Raw genomic sequence first — 17,823 nt, 5'->3', positions numbered from 1 at the left:
GTCAGACCCTAGCATAACACATTCCTTCCTCAGGCTAACCCCACCCCCTAGTTTTCAACCTGCACCTGCCAACTCACAACTTGAAGGTTAACTCTTTCAGCAAAGGTGTATATGTCCCCACCCATTCTGCTACATGTACACCACAGTTTCATGGGTTTTTTTTAGTTTTGAGAGTAATAATAATAGCTTACCACGACAACTTTTCTCAGCCACTGCATCCCCATAATACCCATCAGCACACTTTTCACAGTGGTGACCTGCTGTGTTCCCCAGACATTTCAGGCATTGTCCTGTTAAGGTATCACAGTAGCCATCCTCTTGAGGGTTTACATTGCCATTGCATTCACAAGGAGCACATGATTGTCCAGGCATGAGTGGATTTCCATAGTAACCATTAGCACACCTGCACCAGAAATTAAAACCTTCAGCAGTTGGAATGCAGTCATGTCAAATATTCTCTTCACCCAAGGGAGAATTTCCTATCAAATTTTTATCTAAAGTGTCTCTGTATTACAAGCAAAGACAAAATGGGAAGGAAAATTTTATTAGAAATTTTCTGTACATGTGGTATGAACAATTCAAGGCAGGTAGGATGATGAAAAGTTAGTGATGGCAATGATACAGATGTTTTACCCAAAGCTAGTGCACATACCTTTCACACTGAGAACCAGTATAGCCTGAGAGACATTTGTCACAGACAATTCCACCTCCTTCACTCAGCTGGCAAGTAGGACTGAAACTATCAACAATATTTATGGCAGTCAGTATCAATACACTGAATCACAGTGTCTACAAACATTCAGTATTCACCCTTCAAGTCCATGCACCTATCTATATAAACATAAAATTGCTTAAACATTGTAATAAGTCAAAACAAAAGTTATCATTTTCAAAAACTCTTCTTGAGTTTTTTTTCTTTTAAAAGGAAAGAGAGATTTTAAAACTTCCTAAAAACTTGGCCCTTTTTCTAGCAAATTTGTCCAATTTCTGTACTGAGGTCCTCTTTTTCACATGCAACACTTCTGTCCCTCTGTTGTCTTCTGAAACACCATGAAAGGTAACGGTGATTTTGCTGCCTAGTTCAAGGATAGGACGAAGCATGACTTTCAAGCACCGTGTACAAATTGCACCAGTTCACTCAGCCTGTCTTAGCTTAGTCTATGCATTTGTCTATCTGGAAAAACAATGTTTCTATGAGGTATGCTCAAATGAAGATGGAGAAAAAAGTCCTTCTCCCTCTCCTTCAAATTTCAAGACATTTTTTCTTTATCTTACTTTCTTATTTTGCTGAAGATGCAAAAGAAAATCCCACAGAAGCTGCTTACTTGTTTGTGGCAGAACTCAGAGGACATGCACAGGGTTGGCAGTCCCCAGAAGTTCCTTGGGATGGACTTCCATAGAAGCCAGGTAAGCACCGATCACAGAAAGGTCCTGTCGTGTTATGTTGACAAGCCTGTGAGACATGGAAAAAAGTCTTTTCATATTTACTCGTGATGGTTTTTCAGCCCCTGAGGGATCCCTGCAGGAGTCTGTATGCAGTGTAACATTCAAGGAGACAGCCATGAAGAACAGAGTAGAACTTTGAAAATAAGTGGGGTTTTTTCTGAGTTGTAACAACAAATCCTAATTGTTTCTTTCCTATATTTCAGAATACACTTTATACCAAGAAACCAGCCACATTACTTATAGCCAAACTTAAATATATTTTGCATACTGCACATATTTGCAGTAACAGAGTTCTTACACATTTCTTACTGGTGTTTAACCATTGTATTTCTGTGACCTTTAAGTTTCAGAAGAGATCTGAGAGGCAAATTCTCTCTTCAGAAGGTAACGTGTAATTTCCACTGATGTAAGTCATGGAAGATGCACTTATATCCAAAAACAGATATTCACCCAAAACACTGCTTAATTTTGTTCCTTTCAGGAAAAGTTTTATTGTCACCTGCAGGAAGCAAAGTTGAGATTTTTATCAGCCTGTATACGGTGACATTTTTATTTTAGTTCTGATTATTTCCCACTTGAAATGATAAATTGAAACAAACCCTTTACTGGATAACACTTTAAGGGAACGCCCTGAACTTTTCTGAAGTAAACAATGGAAAGCAAGAAAAATAAACACTCTGTACCCATAGCTTGAAATTTAGAGACTGTAAACTTTTCTCCCACAGCCAAAATGCTCTCCTAATTCCTAAATAGATGCTTAAAACATAAACACTTTGAAGGATGACTTACAAGGCAAACACCATGAATATCACACTCAGTTGCATGCCCATTGCATTTGCAGGGTTGACAAATACCTCCAAAGAGTATTCCATCCACACGGTAGTATCCGGGGAGACAGGACTGAAAAGAAACGAGGGGAAAAAAGCAGTAGCATTATGTGTGTTAAAAGTACCCATCAAAACATTTTCAAAGAGCCCACTTCCGACCACCCACCATCTGACTCATTCACATTATGGTAACTGAATGCTCTCTTAACTTTACTGATGTCACTGTAGCTCTTTTCTGGTGATTGTTTTTTACTTACACTGGATAAAAGGGATAAGAATTAACTCCATGAAACTTTGATTCAGCCCTTTTTCCCCTGGAGGCACATAAGTTAAGTTTTGTGCAGATGAATATGTGAAGTTCTTTATTATGAGACAATTAAAAAAGACGTTCTACCTCCTCTGCAGAATCATTAACAATGATATGGCACAAAGCTTCATGCTGAAATTATTTGTCAAAATAATTCCTGCTATTCTGCAGATGGTGCTCACCCTCCCTAATCTTCTATTCACAGGTATGTAAGACACCATCTTGTGCGACACATTTGACCCTTGGGAGATGTTCCATAGGCTAGCATTCCTCCCTCCTAAGATTCCTTACTGCTTCCATAAACGTAATGACATAAACCAGAAATAAACTGTACACGATTCAGATCCAGGAAAAGTGCTATTAATGAGCAAGGTAAGCTCAAAACGGCTTCACAGAGCTTTTACAGCTGCTACCTCTGCAACACTGATGTCCTAAAGTGTATCATCATCTTTTAGTGCCATCAAATAGAATTCAAGAAATAAGTTTAAAATCCCATTTAGTGTATCTTGAAGAAAATATCTACAGCATTGTGTACAGCACAGTAGACAGCATTTCACCACAGAAAATATAATTTTACGGCAGTATAATTAAAGGCAGCCTGCCTTTAAACTCTAGATCCTTTCAGACAGGAGATAATTTTTCACACAAAAAAAAAAAAACCACTGTAAGAGGTTACCTCACAGGATATTCCTGTGTAACCTTGAGGACATTCACAGAATTCTACATCTGGTGCTGAAGAAAGATCTATAACATTTGCACTTGCAGTATCCAGGGTCACAGAGTCCAGCCTAGGATCAAGCATAAAAACATCACATCATTTGTCTTCCCAAACTTGATTCTGAACAGGATAGTTTGCTTCTAGGGGAGCAACATTGCTGAGTGCAGCTCCTGGGCAGTGACAGCTGAGGAACAGGCACAAATCTCTGCTGTAAAAAGACTATGATCATAGTCTTATCACTGCATTTGCAATTCTCGGAACAGACACGCCCTCCTCCTGTTATCATTATTGTTAGGTAAAACAGAGCTCTGTAAGGACTGATGCAGATACTGCTAATGCTGATTCCATTAACTGGAATGACCAGTTAATCCATTTCAATGCAATTTTCCTATTAAGCACTCCCTTAGAGACAAGTGTCAGTAACATCTACAAATAGACAGCAAAAGAAATTACAGTCAACGTCTTTACTGGCAGGTTTTCAATAGTCAGCGATGGATTAACTTGCCACATACCAAAATAAGCATACTGTTGAGAGTTTCAGAGGTATTTCCCTCTAACAAAGCTTCCATTGTAATACAGCTTTTATGCAGTATTCCTTTAAAGTAGAAAACAATGTTTCTGCTATCAGATATCTTTAAAACAATAAAATGCCCTTTGCTACACATTCCACATGAATGTATCTGGGGGACAAGACCAGTCTTGAGAAAATTCAGTAAGAAATGTTTTTTTTTTCCAGAAATTATGAATGTAAAATTTCAGGAATACTTCACTATGAACAGTGCTTCATATGCACAAAAATAATAGAAGTATATAGATTAACTTGAAAATTTTCTCTCCCTCACCTGTACACAGCTTTTTTGGCAGTGTTGTAGTTGGCCCTGATCAGAAGATGGGTCACGTTTACTAGAACAGTCATCAACCTTTCTCGGTCTATAGCTTTTTTTGTATTGAAGTCTATGAAATTCTCTGATACAAATCTCACTGCATTAGAGTACTCCTCATATGGCTGTAATGACAAGCCCGCTGCTCTTGTACTCAAAATCTGCCCATTACCCTGAAATTGAAAGACAGAGAAAGCATTTTCCACATTTGCATGCAAATTTTATTTAGCAATTTTATTTAGTGTTCTAGTATACATCCAAGTAACACGGAAAAGAGGCAATCAAACCAGATTTCTTGCACTAGAAAAAAAAAGTAAAAGGTCTGAATTTTCCATGGCTTCAGGAAGACTACAATCTCTTTCTGTTTTGGTTCAGAGACTTCAGAAATATTTTATTTTGGAAAAATAATTAAATTAAATTTTAAAAAATCAAACTCCTCTACAAAACAGAATCTCTTTCTATTGCTAAGTATATTTTACAAAATAACACTTTTTGGAGGTGTCTGGATTCAATATAGAGCTTTACTTTTTAACTGCAACATAAATCTGGAAAAGTAAGCAATCAACAAGAACACTCATCCATTTCATAAATGTAAGTATTGTAGTTTCTTTTGTAACCAGAGCTTTGTAGATTTGGTAATGAACACTTCACCTGTTTTAGTAACGCTTAAAATTTAAGTATTTCTTCTGTAAAACTGTACTGTATACCTACAGTTTCAGAGAAATCGATCAGAAAATCAGAGAAATGAGTAGTAACAAAACCTTGGTAGTGACTTTTAAGAAAGGATTTTAAATTTACAAAACTACTACTATAGAAATATTATTTCCCTTTTTTAACCCCTTCGTATATTCCTAATAATGTCTGAATAGTAACAAGCTGAAAAAAAAAGTCCACCTGAATGATGACATCCACACTAGACACTATATCACTGTCCACACTCTCCATTGGAATGTCATAAGATACTGTATACTTCAGGTCTCCACCAAAAGCTGAGAGCTGAAATAACAAAAAGCAAAGCCTTAACAATACAATAACCTCCAGCCAACACAAAGAAATAACATGGGACAGTACAATGTCCAAATTATAGGAGTACATGGGCTTACAAATACCACTTCAGGGAAATTTTAATATGCCAGATCTCAGATATAAATATCTGAAATGAGGAACAGAGCCAGGTTCTTTTCAGTGGTGCCCAGTGACAGGACAATGGGCACAAACTGAAAAGCAGGAGGTTCCCTCTCAACATCAGGAAACACTTTCTTTATTATGAGGGCAACTGAGCTCTGGCAGAGATTGCTCAGGGAGATTGTGGAGTCTCCATCCTTGGAGACATTCAGAAGCAGCTTTCTGGACATGGCATTGGGCAACCAGCTTCAGGTGGCCCTGCTTGAGCAGGGAGGTTAGGTAAGACCTCCAGAGGTCCCTTCCAACCTCAACTATTCTGTGATTCTGTTGCAAAAAATGGGATACCTAGAGCTTTAGACAGTAACCAGGATAAAAGGATAAAGGACTAGTTGGTTGCAAACCAATAAATGCAAAATGGGAGATGGCCAGCAGGAAGGTAAGAGGAATTTAATTGTCCTATCTCCTGTATTAGACAAGATGTAAAGGATATGTAAGCTTTGGGATAGGAGTCAAGAGTATGGGGAATGTGAATATTTAACAGTCAAGAGGAAAAAAAAAAAGAGAGATTATATTGTGTCAAAGATAGGCAGAAAAGGAAGTGGGGAGATGAATGAGCGCAAAGAGCACGAAGAGGGTACTGCGAATGTCTGGTCAGCAACACTACAATTTGAAGAGCAGAGATAGATTGAGAAGTCTGGTAATATTGGGGTTTATGTGTAATTTTTAATTATAGAAATTATATATTTAGAGCAATATGGTATGGTTGAAATAGAGAAATTATGAAGGAGTTTTGACTCTAGCTGAGAACTTACTTTATTTCCTAGGTATGGCTCAGGTGCTGACCAGTAATAAGTATGTTTCAGTTCTTTCACAGCCTCAGTGTTGTTAATACTTATTTGACGGGGTCCATCAAATTGGCTTTGCTGAGGTTGCATGCTCCTTGCATTATACAGATCAGTAATAAGCCATCCAGTCATGTCTGATATCTTTAAGAAAGAACAGCAATATCAATGGAGTCAGGCTTTTTGTCACTGAGAAAGCAGTCACTTCAATATGCAAAGAAACTTTAATAGTACAAGGTCAGAAAAAAAAAAAAAGCATTTTTCCAGTGCATTATTGCAGTCTCCACGATCCAGTGCTTCTGGTATTACTGCAAGGCAGTGGGGCCAAAGCCTGCACTGGGATGATATGCTGACTACCTCAGAGCTGCAGAATAACACTGAAAATCCATTCCTCTGGAAGGAGACACATGCCAGAATTTAGAGTTAACTTCGATGCATGTGAAAGAGAAATATAGTACATTTTGCAGCTGCCTGAGGAAAGAATATTAGGTCATGGACATAACATATAAATACCTGACTGATGGGCCATGTTAGGCTGTCACAGACATCAGAAACCCCAAAGCAGAAACACTCTGTGCAGCCCTGAGGATTTCTTTCTTGCAAATTGTAGAATCCTGGTTTACAGAGATCACAGTTTTCACCTTCTACGTTTTCCTGCCAATGGTATATAACATTTGTTTTGCATCAGCATTATTATGGTAATAAATACAGTGGATTAGATAGGATTTAGGCATAACAGCATTCAGAAGTTATAAAAGAAAACTGATTTCAGCACAGCAGGATTATTGAATAAGACTCAGAGCTTAAAACTAAAACTGATTGGAAAAATTCATCAGAATTTGCCAGTTCATCAAAAATTAAACACGCCCTGGCAAGGGCTTTATCGCAGTGAAATTTCAGCACACAGGCAGGGTTTGAAAAGCTTCTGCCAGCCTGCCAGTCTACTTCTCTCGTAGCTTGAATTTGTAGATTGCTCTGGACAGAAGTTCCCATGTTTACTGAATACAGATGATCTACATACAGCACAGCTCACCTTTAAGGCCAGGCTCCTGGAACTACCACAGCCAGCTTCAAGACAACAGTTCGGCAATCATCTATTAATCGTTATACTGTGATCCCCACCACTGCTGTCAACTCTTCCTGGAGGAACACCACATACACTTACTCTAGCTGGCAGCTCTTCCTCCTAATATGCTCTGGCTGAGGTCCAGAAACCCCTACTCCAAAAGTAGAGGTGCTCCACTCCTTTAGCTCCTTCCACTGACCTGCTGCCTCCTTACCATGCAAACTGGGTAGCCCAGAGCACACTGCTACATACCTTTTTCAATGTCAAAAATCTGAAACAGTGCACCCAATTTTTTTCTTGTAAAATTCGTACAGACAATATGTAGTTACTTACTCAAGAAGTTTAGACAATTGCTGCTGACAAGCAGTAGAGAACATACTCAGTAAATGCCCACAAAACTGTGTAAATAATAGATCTCCTTGGGTACCTCTACACAGTCAGATATAGAACATTTCCCACTGCCAAGGACGAGTTCCTGATCACATCCTAGCTTCATATCAGGACAAGACCCAGACACACATCACTCCCTCATCTCAATCTTTGGTTTCGACTACGGGAAAACTCCACTAGAAAGGCGAAGAGAACTTTACAGAGCACTCCAAAAAGCTCCCTGATACATATGGTTAGGACACTATTACTGCAGTGCATACAGTGAGGCATACCTGTTGTGCTATTTTGAGTAAGCGAGTATGAGCTCTGCCTTGCAATTTGAAATATAAAGCCTGTGGACCGAATTCTGCTTTCAGAAGCAGTTAGCAGAGTAACTTCAGCCAGAAGAATGACCCCAGATTTGAGACTTACATCAGATTTGGTCCCATGGAGCAAATTCCAGGCTTGCCAGAGAGAAATCTGAGACCTTTGGTGGCAATGCTACCAAGTGTCTCTTTTTCTGGACCAGTCTCTGGCATGTCAAGTTTACATAAGACCTCTCTAAACAGGTAGGTTATGTGCTTTTGTAAGCAAAGTACAAATTGTTTTTGCAAACTTCTTTCTATTTGTTAATATCCAAACTAGGGAAAGATCTCAGATAAAGTGCCTCCTGAGATAATGAGATTTTAAAAACTTGGATTTTTACAGAAATAGTATTTGTATACTCTTTTCAGCTTTTTTATTTCTCAGTCTTCAGGATGCACTTGGATCACACATTTCACTTTGTCTCTGTAACATTATTAGACAGAAATTGTTAATCATTTCTTAATGAAAAATAAAAATCTTATCCAATGACTAGACCTCAAGAGCTGTGTTTTACAGATTAAATATTATGAAATTCAGAGTATAAAAAGGAACAGCTTGCACAACTGTGTTCACGGAGACTGCATAGACTTAGAAATCTTGTCTCCTTCATTTGATATTTGGAGCACACAATTTTTCTCCTTCCTTCCTTTCACCTCTATAGGTGGGCTGCTGGCTGCTGACACTGTCAGTTATCTGGCCTAAAAATTCTGCATGTCAGGCTCATGCCCACAATAGCACTGAAAGGGGACAGTTTCTCATCCAGTTTATACCAACACCTTCACCAGTTAGTTGCATTGGCTGATATAGTGTTACTCTAGCTCAAAATCAGGCAAAATGTTCGTATCTCCTTTTTTTTTGTATTTAAATTGGCCATTGGAGCTATTTCTTTCTTCCAAAGTCTAATTATTTATATGTTTGATATTTTGAATCAGATAAATTATGCAAACGGATGAAGAAGTTTCAGAAAAATTGTCAAACAAATCACGCGGTTTTTTTGGCTCCTATTCACTGTCATATTTGGCAACAAATACACAAACTACTAGCTAACATTTGGTTCAGAAAATGAAGTGTAACTACTTTAAATATTGACACACAGCTTTCTAATACAGTTCAGCAGAATCTACAGCTGCAAGATATTTCAAGGGGTTTGGATATTTACCAAAAAAAAAAAGTAAAAGATGACTGCAAAACTGCTCTCCTTTTCAGCATTTTTTATGGTTTATATTTTGTAATCAAATAATTAAATCGTATTTCATACATACATCTAATGTAATTGTTCCAATACTTCTTTCGAAATGCATGCTGTTTCTTCATACAAAGCAGATGTTATAAACACATCCTTTCTTTACAAGAAATCAGTGACTTTGAAGACAAATATCAACTCATCCCTAAAACCAAAACCAGCTAGGCATACTGTCATTGTCTCTGTGATTCTCCCTCACACTCATATGTGCAGTTATTATTTTATTTTAATGTGAGTCTGGACCATTATTATAGAAAATGTTGTATCAGTAATATACAGAACTATTCAACATAAATTATCATATTTTTCAGTACAGAGAATAGTCAGTAAATTTTAAGTTCTACATTGTCAGGTGTACAGTTACACCAGGTTACTTCCTACAAAAGAAGTGATCTCTCCAATTAATGAAGTAGTTTCCCTTATTAAAAAGGACTTTAAAAATCAATCCACAGATTCCATTTTAAACAAAAAAATGACAGTTCAGTACTCACTTTGCAAACACAAGGTTCTGTGCATGGATCTTCATTAATGCTACCAATCAGGCTGCAGTTACAACGCAGGCAGTTTGGATAGCCCCGATACCCAAACGCACAACGATCACACTTTTCTCCTGTGTATCCTTCTCTGCATTGACACTGACCTGGCCAAGTCCCTTGAAAAACAGAAACAGAGAAACAAATACATAAGAGCAGGCAGTAGGCTGGATTCAAGATGTCTCAGAGGGTGCAAGTAATTTAGCATTCCTTTTTTATTACACTCCATGTTATATTCCACACAGATACTCAGTATAATGTCAGTCTCACCATCTATTTTTTCATGTTTAGAGCACCAGATGCACAGAAACTGCGGTGAAATGGATTTTGTGACAGCTGTTAACAGCATTCATAAACAACAGCTAGATCACAATCCTTCACATTGCTTTCTATAGTCAGATCCCATCATCCCCACACAAGAACACATTCAGGGACCTGACATACTTTAAAATCCTATAAGTATGTCATGCCTCACCTCTCCTTCCTAATTATTTACTACTGTTTTGAAGTGGTACCTAACTGGCAGCCATTCACAAGTAGATAGTGTCCCCTCAAACTTCAATGCCCAGAACTACAGTCAGATTTGAAGTTTAGAGAAAAGGCGCTTCCCACCCCCTTACCATGCTGTGAGTCAGAATGGTGCTCATCTTTAATGCAGACAGAACTCAGAGAGCCGAACGGATCACAGTCACAGGGATAGCAGGGGTGATCCTCATAGGGAGAAACCTATAAAACAAACATTCTCTATCAAATTCTCAAACTATTAACTGGGTAGAGTTAAGTTACATCTGTGTCTTGTCTGGGATCACTGGAACTAATATGAATGAAGATTTGAAAAGCTAATATGCAATAATAGATGAAGGGATTAGTTTAATTTTAGCAAACAGAGGAACAGAGGATAGCAGCCTAGAAAAAAACTTAAATGCCAGAACAAATAGCACACTTTATCTGTGCCATTGATTGTCTTTATCAATAGCACAGATAAAGATATAGTAACTGCTAATGGCTGGAAGCTGAAGCCCAACACATTCAGCCTAAACAGACATTTTTTCAATATAACAGCAATTAACCACTGTGATGGTTTGCCAAAGATTATGGAAATGTTTAAGGCAAGAATGGATGCTTTTTGCAAAGATACTCTAGTTCAAAGAGGAAGGAAATGAAAGAAATCCTTGGCTCTGTGTTCAATGGGAGGACAGATTGTCTGTTCAAGAAGATTCATTCTGACTTCATGATCTATACATCTTTGAAATATAAGGCAATGCAATTCATATAGTGGGGATTTTACTTTCAGGGAAAATTTTCCTTTGAGGTGCTTCAGATGTAAAGCAAATCAGTAATGACCTCTAAATACACATTCATTGGCTGTGAGTTGACTGAAGACTTTTCTTCAATGCTTCTTACAGCAAGTGTATCAGACAATCTCTGACTCCGGTTTACTTCTTTGCATGAGCTGTACCTGCTGTCTAACCGTACTCCTACAGACTGATCTGTGCTCTCTGCACCAACTTACGCTGGATTTCTCAAGCATGGATCTTTCAAAATATGCATAAACCTGCCAAAGTAAGACCTTCAGTATGTCTCATTGTACACAGACCTCTAACACTGCAGAGAGTTCAAATGTTTAAATGTTAGTCACATTTTAACAAATACCTGTTGTAGAGTTTAGGTCATTTTTTAAAGAGTGGCACTTGTCAATAAACTAGAAAGCACACAGGCTCAGAGAGCACATGTTCTACATGAGACAAAGAGTTATCTCAGAACCATGTAATGGTCCTGTCTAATACTGGTTGAAATGGGGTGATATAGGATGCTACACAATTTTGGCACTTCTGAAGACACTGAAACTTCAATACTAGCACTTTTTAGAGCTTTATCCACAGGAGAAATGGTTTCCTATTAGAACATCTCCATTTCCACACTAGGACTTCAGGTTTCATCTTCACATATTCTTTTCTCCTCCAACAGCTTCATCTGCCCTCCCACACAGCTGGACAAGCATTTTGAAAATTTTGGTGGTATGTCATCTAGGAAAAAAAAACCTCTATAGCTTTTAGCTATTCAGCAACTGACAAAAAATATATATATTTATTACAATAAGCTGAAATACACATCATCATATCACGTTGTAATTCACCAAAACATTAGAACGGTATTTTATAAATCTTACTTTGTGTGGTCTAAAAAATCCATCAGCACACATTTCACAGTTGATCCCAGTAGTATGTTGAGTACAGTTTAAACACACGCCACCTCCTATATACTGGCCATGAATATCCATGCTCCTTTTCTGATCTGCAATACTCTGATTGTAATAACAATCTTCTGCTTTGTTATGACAGTTGCACTCTGAGAAGGAATGGAAAAGAAATATTTTTTTGTATTTACATTGTATAACAATTCCTATAATACTGACATTATCAAAGTGGAAAACGTAAGTAGACAAGCATATCAATTCATCTCAAAAGTGTGCTTTTTTCTCTTTAACCATATTACATATGCTTCAGTCTTGATACACTATATTTCTTTGCAAGTAAGCACGTCTTAAAACCACTGTCACTTCTTCAATAGTACCATTTTTAACAGTATTCTGTAGATCTCGCTAAGACAATCCTGTCAGGACTGATGTAAATAGTGATGTGTGCTATTATCAATAGGTGTTCTTTCATTTTCTGTCCTCTGCATTACAGAAGAAAATTTGCCTAATTCTTCTCTCATTTATATTACAGACAAAAGTCTGACAGGTCAACAATGCCAGTACACAAGTATATATTTGATTTAGATTAGAGGATACTTCAGTCCAAATAGTCATAAACACCTACTTTCTGAAGAGTGACATTAAAACTTATGTAAAGACTTCAGCTAAAAATACGACTTTTCCATTTGCTACTGTAAATTTAATTCAATAGGTTTCTAACTGTCTGCAGCTTGTGCTATGCATTAGCGATGTGAAGAGAGAAAATGCACTAACTGGCCCTAACAACACATTCAGCTGTACTGGCACAACTTAAGTCGACCTATCAGAGAATCTGAAATGTAAATGGCCAATATGGAGTCTCTTTCAAAACGTTTGTTATCAGAACAAAGTTGTTTGTCTGACAAAATTTATGATCAACATAAGACATTTGCATTTCAAGTAGCTAACAAAATGATTGATGCAAATCTGCTAGTTTTTACAGGAGTATAATAAATCCCAAAGTCTCTTTGAAAAAAGAGACTGAAAGCCTTACTACATGACAACTCCACTAGCCAGGGAGTCATATTGGACAGAATATTTAAAACAATCTTAACATTTATGATTAGAAGAAGGTCTTCTATCTTTAAACAATCCCATGAAGACAGCTAATAGTTTGTAGATTTTTCTTGGGAATTGGTATAGAAAAGCAATCTCAAACAAGAACATAATAAGCCTTTATGAAACTATCTAAACCTCTGAGCACACTTACTCTCACATTTGTTCCCAGCAGAAATGGTTCCTGGTCTCCACGGTTTCTGGTGGTAGCCTGGACAGCACTTGTTACAGCTCTCTCCACATGTGTTGTGTTCACACTGGCACTGCAATTTCTAAGAATAAAAAAAAAAAATTGCTTTCTTGAAATACTGGATAATTTAATCAATGTTGCCAAAACTCTGCCTAATATCAGACTTACTTCAAAAAAATGTCAAGATCCACAAATACCCCACAAGTAGCATTAGACTGCCTAACCACACTACATCAACTACTGGGGAATAGCCTTTCTAGAGCAGGAGGGATAAAACCCCTGTGTTGCGAGAAAGACTATTTCTTGTTGTGCCCCTTGAATTTTTTAAATTGAATGTAAAAGAAACAGAGTTTACTTCAAGAAAGTTACATTACTAGAGAATCAGATACACTTATACAGAAAATAAATAAAATGATAGCAAATAATTTGTGTGAACCACATCATAAGATCTCTTTTAGCCTCCTCTTTCTCATTCCCCTTAGGCAAAATACTCTTTTTGAAAAAAAATAAAAGCTGGAAAAGTTGTTTTGTGAAAATAAATCAATGAGATTAAAGAATACCTTTGTAATTTCATCCAGAGGGCAGCTTCGAGCATGGCCATAACAAATACACATGCCACCAACAGAGATGTCCTTTATTGAATAGTAGTACTACAAAAAATAAAGTTGAAAAAGAGATTAATAAAAGACCTTGACATGTATTTACATCTTCCTCTCTACTCTGGAAAATAAAATACCAGCATTTGAATATTCTACGACTTGAAAAATGTCAAGAAAATAAAAGAAGCTTTGAATTTTTGCTGCTTGTAGAAACCTTCCATTTTGTGATTTTTTTTTTCCCCCTCTGACATTTTTCCTCACTGATACAAAACAATAACTAACTTCTAACTTTAAGTATGGACAACTCCTCAGCTTCAGGAAAGACCACAAAATATGCCCTCAGCCACAATTTACTTGTAAAAAAAATCCTTTTTTTCACCCTATAAGAAACCATGAAGCATAACAAATTGCTATATTTTAATTTCAATCTGAGAAGTAAGAGTATGCTTTCTTAAAACAGGAACTCTGCCCTCCCTTAAAACCAGTTTGTGCACTCACTTCCAGACCAGCTCTTTGCTACTAGTGTGCAGGCAGTGTATTATTCTATCCAAATTCTTAGCTCAAAAATTGGTGATACAGCAGAGTACAACCCATTAATATTGCCAGGTGCTGAGCAAAACCAACGTACATAAGGAAAAGATTTAACTTCCAAGGCAAGGAAGAGGCAGGAAATGACCATCTGGGTTCAGTTACAGCTGCAGTATCAACATGGTTGGCCTGTTCATATCCTGGGAAGTATGCACGACAGGGGAATGTAAAAGAAACACTTTTTGATGATACTTCTAAGGAAAGGGTTCAAGACTTTCAGACCTAAAAAACCTACGGTCATCTGGTTCAGGAAGAGGAGGTGGCCCTGGGTGGTCAGACACGCTGACTCCTGGACTGTTATTTCTTTGAAGGATCTTGGAGCTGGAACAAACTAGCCTCTTTGATTTCACACTTAATTTTTTATGGTTTTGAATTTTTTATTATACTTAGTATTTCAGTATTTTTTTAATGTTATGAGCTTGAATGACAAAAAACATTCAGGGACTTATCATAAACAGTAAGTCCTTAACTACAGAGAAGGAGATCCAGACTGAGAAAAGTAGGACAAAAGCAGAGCTGTATTTCTCACTGCATTCCCTACTTCATCTTCTTTGTCTTGTTTTCTTAAAACTCACAGTGTATGGCTCACAGCAGCTGTGTGCAGCTTGAAGTTGAAGGAGAAACCAGGCTACAGGCATAAATAAATAAATAGAATACAGAAATAAAGGTGCTGTTGAACACTTAGAAAAGTTGTGGATCAACCCTTTTACAAGACAATGTACAAGAAACACAACTAGTATCAACAACTGGATGTAAAGTCTTTGAAAACAATAAAAACACAATACAGAAAGCTGGAAGTGATTACGTTAGTTGTAGTTGGTTGCACAGTGATAGACAAGGTGAGACATCAGGATGTGAGAACTCTGCCCAATAAAATTCACATCTTGAGAAGACAAAGATGTGTAGCTTTTCATGGAAAATTGCACTTAGGTAGTGCTAGGCAGGGCAGTACTAACCCCTAGATTGCACAACTGTGTGTGATACAAAAGCAATGGGAATGCTTCTACTCAATACCCTTGTTTCCCAGCCGTATGTTTATATGCTTCCATGTCAAGTCCTTCTTTTTGGGCTTGATATTCCAATACTATGAACAAATGTAAGTGTCAACCAGCCTGCTACACAGGAACACTTGCTTAGGCTGTACATCCTATGGCCAGCAAGGCACAGCTGGAGCAATACTCTGCACTTGCAGTCTCCATGCTAGCAGTTCCCATATGGGGAAGAAAAAAACAAGCAGAACATTCAGATTTTATGCTTTAGAAATGCTGCAGCTGAATGGGCACCTTCATGACCGAAGTAAGAGTGGGACTGCCTTCAAAGTACCCACCAAACCCAAGTTCCTTTCTTCCTTCCCATACCCAGCTATCCAGCTACATCTCATAGAAGCAGTGCCAATGCAAGGATCGCCTACATCAGACAATCCACAAATTGCAAGAGTCCTGTTGCTGTGCTAGCAGGAGTTGCATACAGATGCTTTTCAAGGCAAATAGCTACAAGGGAGGGGAAGAGGGAACACTTCTCATATTCTTCTGTCCTCATCACAGAAAAACTTGAAGCCACTGATCTCCTAACCTATGGGTCTCAGGCAAATTAAGAGGGTCAAAATGGCAAAATACAAAGCAGAAATACTGCAGAACAGTTAGTCATGACAGGTACTGTTATTAGGGGCTCCAGTACTGAATTTCTGTGAGAGCTTGAAGTCAGCCCAAGTGCTTGGTTCCTCAGTTTCCCCAGTTTCAATATCAAATGTGTAAAGAACAGTTAATACTCTCCAGAATTCTGAGTGTTTTGTGTTATTATTAATTCATGTACCTAAACCCAATTGTTTAAAACGGCCTTAAAAAAAAATGAAGAAAACTCTCACTAGACATCAAAACTCACAATTGCAAAGTTTTCAAATAATTATTTTTACAAATCAGAGCACGGGGTCCTGAAATCCTTGATACACGAGAAAAGGTACTACAGTTGCATCAAGAGTAAGCTCAAGTGACATTTCCATCAGCCAAATCATATTTTTCACTTTCCTGATAAAGCATCATAAACACTGTTCCTAGCATAAATCATTTTCACAAAAAAATAAACCAAAAAGCAAACAAATACTCTAAAACAAATACTCTAAAAAGTATTTTTTCAAATTTGTTTCTGAGGTGGTTAATAACATCATAGGGAAGGCAAGAATTATTTTATAACATTATCGGACACTTGACATCAAAATAATTCTGTTTGTGATTGGCAAGGATCAAGTACTTCCTCCACAAATAGATCAGAAAAGGCTCTCCCATCGCATCATACTGAATACCATTTATGAACAATGAGCTTACCCTTCTGGTAACAATGGGGTCTAGTTCTTTAGGATCATTATGGCTGAGAGTCATGAGGTCAGCATTAAGGGTTCTGATACGCTGCAGTCGTAGGCGGATGTATCGTGCAGAAGTAAACTCCAAAAGCTTTTGTGAAGGATCATCAGCACTAGGCCTACCGTTGATCAGTGACGTGTGAATCTAGACAAAGGGATTGACTTAATCATAAACATAATTGTGATTCATTTGCAAAATCAAACATCTCAATGTGAGAATTAAAAACAGAGAACTTAAGCTTGTTTTCCAGCAACTCAGGATGTTGAGATGATAAACTAACTGGAATTTCTTTTCTTCCCCACTCTCTACCTGCAGGTAGGATTCCTGCTTCCTGACTTACATGGCTCTGAAACCACTACTCTCAGCTCATCACAGAGTTTCAAGTGTCCTGGACTTTTGTGGAGATATTATAAAGAGAAAAACAGTACCACAGGCTAGTCCTCAGTTCCCCCGGTCTTCCTTCCTCTCCCTTATTGAAATGGAATATGTAACTCTGGCCTTAAGCACAGTTTTGTCCATATGGATTTCTCCTCACAATTTTTAAAGATCTTATTGAAAAATATAATATTGCGCACATGCTCAATTTGGGGTCATTAATCCTATGCTTTGCTGGCACAGGGCTGCCCAATCAGCAAGGAATACTCAGTGATAGGAGAGTGCAGGGAAACCACAACGTAGAAGACAATTGAAAGCAAGAGGTTGTCACCACAAACCAACCCCATCTGGCCTCCATCTTTCTCGCACAATCCCCAGTTGGCCACACTAAGAAGGCTTTTGGTATCCAGCTGCACAAGTTATTCTGACAACAGCCTCCTCCTCCTTTCCAAAGCAACTTAAGAACATGCAAGGATTTAGTCTCATATGCTCATGCAATTCTTGCTGCCTTTAATAAGAAAAACTACAAAATGAAACCACAAACAAATGCTGAACAGTGCCATTTAGTGTCCACAACAAAAAGAATCCTGCTTTGGGCTTGTCAGCCACATTTTAGAAAGCATGGCATATCTTCATCTATGCAGAGTAATTTTGTATCATATACCACTCTTGAATGTATAGTTTACACTTTGTCCAATA

At 37.8% G+C, this 17,823-nt stretch overlaps 1 protein-coding gene across 1 annotated transcript in view; it reads right to left on the bottom strand.

The window, feature by feature from the left end:
• Window positions 1-17,823, bottom strand: part of LAMA1 (laminin subunit alpha 1) — a 107,498-nt gene that overhangs the window by 54,932 nt on the left and 34,743 nt on the right. Inside the window, exons 5-19 of the mRNA XM_086741492.1 lie at window positions 16,714-16,893; window positions 13,766-13,855; window positions 13,170-13,287; window positions 11,894-12,072; window positions 10,344-10,449; window positions 9,682-9,842; window positions 6,660-6,800; window positions 6,117-6,290; window positions 5,074-5,175; window positions 4,141-4,352; window positions 3,257-3,368; window positions 2,236-2,346; window positions 1,326-1,453; window positions 653-739; window positions 192-403 (exon numbers count right to left, since the gene is read on the bottom strand). Coding sequence (XP_086597618.1) covers window positions 192-403; window positions 653-739; window positions 1,326-1,453; window positions 2,236-2,346; window positions 3,257-3,368; window positions 4,141-4,352; window positions 5,074-5,175; window positions 6,117-6,290; window positions 6,660-6,800; window positions 9,682-9,842; window positions 10,344-10,449; window positions 11,894-12,072; window positions 13,170-13,287; window positions 13,766-13,855; window positions 16,714-16,893 — 2,113 coding nt within the window. The remainder of the gene's footprint in view (window positions 1-191; window positions 404-652; window positions 740-1,325; window positions 1,454-2,235; window positions 2,347-3,256; window positions 3,369-4,140; window positions 4,353-5,073; window positions 5,176-6,116; window positions 6,291-6,659; window positions 6,801-9,681; window positions 9,843-10,343; window positions 10,450-11,893; window positions 12,073-13,169; window positions 13,288-13,765; window positions 13,856-16,713; window positions 16,894-17,823) is intronic.

The sequence above is a fragment of the Chlamydotis macqueenii genome, chromosome 2 (genome assembly GCF_036417535.1).
Source record: "Chlamydotis macqueenii isolate bChlMac1 chromosome 2, bChlMac1.mat, whole genome shotgun sequence".
NCBI classification, from domain to species: Eukaryota; Metazoa; Chordata; class Aves; order Otidiformes; family Otididae; genus Chlamydotis; species Chlamydotis macqueenii.
This window is presented reverse-complemented; position numbering and strand designations above follow the sequence as displayed.